The sequence below is a fragment of the Raphanus sativus genome, chromosome 8 (assembly GCF_000801105.2).
Source record: "Raphanus sativus cultivar WK10039 chromosome 8, ASM80110v3, whole genome shotgun sequence".
NCBI classification, from domain to species: Eukaryota; Viridiplantae; Streptophyta; class Magnoliopsida; order Brassicales; family Brassicaceae; genus Raphanus; species Raphanus sativus.
The window spans coordinates 11636170-11638161 of record NC_079518.1 but is presented as its reverse complement, the minus strand read 5'-3'; the positions used below and the strand labels follow the sequence as shown (position 1 = coordinate 11638161).

General features: G+C 38.6%; 1 protein-coding gene across 1 annotated transcript; it reads left to right on the top strand.

The window, feature by feature from the left end:
- The first annotated feature begins 661 nt into the window (after window positions 1–661).
- On the top strand, window positions 662–1736 carry LOC108821347 (uncharacterized). The gene has a single exon (XM_018594389.2). The coding sequence runs from the start codon at window positions 941–943 to the stop codon at window positions 1706–1708; it is 768 nt and encodes a 255-aa protein (XP_018449891.1). The 5' UTR covers window positions 662–940; the 3' UTR covers window positions 1709–1736.
- The last annotated feature ends 256 nt before the right edge of the window (window positions 1737–1992 follow it).

Here is a 1992-nt window from a genome sequence, read left to right as displayed (position 1 = left end):
TATGTTTCCTATACAAAAATTGCAAATTTCAATAAAATTGATTGAATTTATTGAAAGACTATTGGTTAAAATGGATTGGAATTTGATAATTTCTAAAAATGATATATAGTTAATGTGTTTTCTTAATATGTGTGAAAACATCAAAACATATACAGAGGGAGTATCTAATATATGATAATCTACTTTCTCTTTTTATACTGCTATTATTATTTAAAGAATTTTGAAGGAGAAAATTGTTAATAAAACGGAAGATTTTTTAATTTCTATATATTTTAAGACACATTAAAAACCTAGAATCGTCGTACTGATTCACTTGCCTTATTGTTTCACTACAGTAAAATTACATGAACTTCTATTTACTATTGTCATATCTCATTAAATATAACACCCGACAGTAAACTTAAATAATTCAGTTCTTGACATGATAACAGGAAACACATCGTCAAATTTGCTTTCCTCATTGAATGAAAACAACTCTCTTCTTCTTTCACCTAACTTCTTTTATCACTCTGCCTCCTTCACTCATAAATTAAATTCCTTCTTCAAGGAGTAGTAACTTTTAATGAAAAATAAAAAAAAGTAAATGCTTATCATCCAACTCAGAAACACATATGTACACACATACAAACAACAACAACAAAACCACACACTAATTTAAATCTCAAAATCAGAAAACATATGGATGAAGTCGGTCAAATCAGAAGTCAAAACAAATATTCTCGTATTGATTATCGATTATGATAATATGCGGAAGAAATTAAACCCACGTTAAATGGGCCAGGCCCATGAGCAAGGGTAAGGAGTAAAACTGTACATGCAAGCGTTCTGAATAAAACAACGCTCGCGGCATCTCTTGTTCTTCGCGGATAAAACTTATGGAAAGAGAGAGAGAAACGAGACTTACCTGGAGCGATTAAGCATCCGGATCCGATACCTGAACATGCCAAAAGGGTGGATCAAGTTCACGTCATTACATTGCAAATCAAAGGCTTTCGATGATGTCTACGACTTTAACCGTTACAGTTGTAGAAAGAGCTCACATTGTAGCAAAGACGTGATCGACACAAGAATAGGTAAGAAAAGCGACCCGAAGTTAAGGCGTTTGAAGTCATGTCGAACTGAACCGGAGCTTAACCCGCCTACCCGGACCCGACGGAGCAAATCTGCCCGAACATCCGACGCGCTGACCGAGCTGCCCAGTGGCCACCCGTCAAGAAACGTAGTGGAGATTATATTCCAGTCTAGCTGGAGCCCCGAGGAGTTTCCGGGTCGGGTTGAGGTGATTTACAAAGTGGAAAACGGGTCAAGAACTGTGACCCGGTTCGAGGAGTACAGAGAGGTTGTGAAGTCACGTGCGGGTGTAAACGGGGATGGAGACGGTACTTGTGAAGAAGACGTACGGTGCTTGGCTGACGGTAACGAGATGATGAGGTTTTATCCACTCCCTGACGGGGTTAACGGCGGCGCGTGGGCTTTTGCCGGCGGGAAAGGTCAGGCTGTGTGTACTTTTTCAAGTAGCGGTGAAGCGCATGCGAGCGGCGGAGGTGGCGGAGGAAGGAGGGCGATGCTGATGTGTCGGGTGATAGCGGGTCAGGTTGCTAATAGAATCGGGTTCGGGTCGGACTCAGTAGCTGGTCGTGATGGTGAGTTATATGTCTTTGATACACGAGCGGTGTTGCCTTGTTTCCTAATCATTTTCAGATTGTAAAAATAATAATAATCATTTTTCGATTCAATACATATTTGTTCCTTTTCTAAGTATTGTTTGTACCTATCGATATCGATGTATTGTGATTTATGGGTTTTTAGTTATTGTTAATAAACTTGACCTGACTTCGAGGACTTGTTCCTATTTGATTCATGCGTATTGTTTACTAGGGTGAGACACAGATTCGATATCCGGATTTTTTGTAGTATTAGGTATTTGTTAATTGTTTCATATGTTATGAATATGAAATTTTTTGATTTGTTTTGTTCCAGAAAAATACAGAT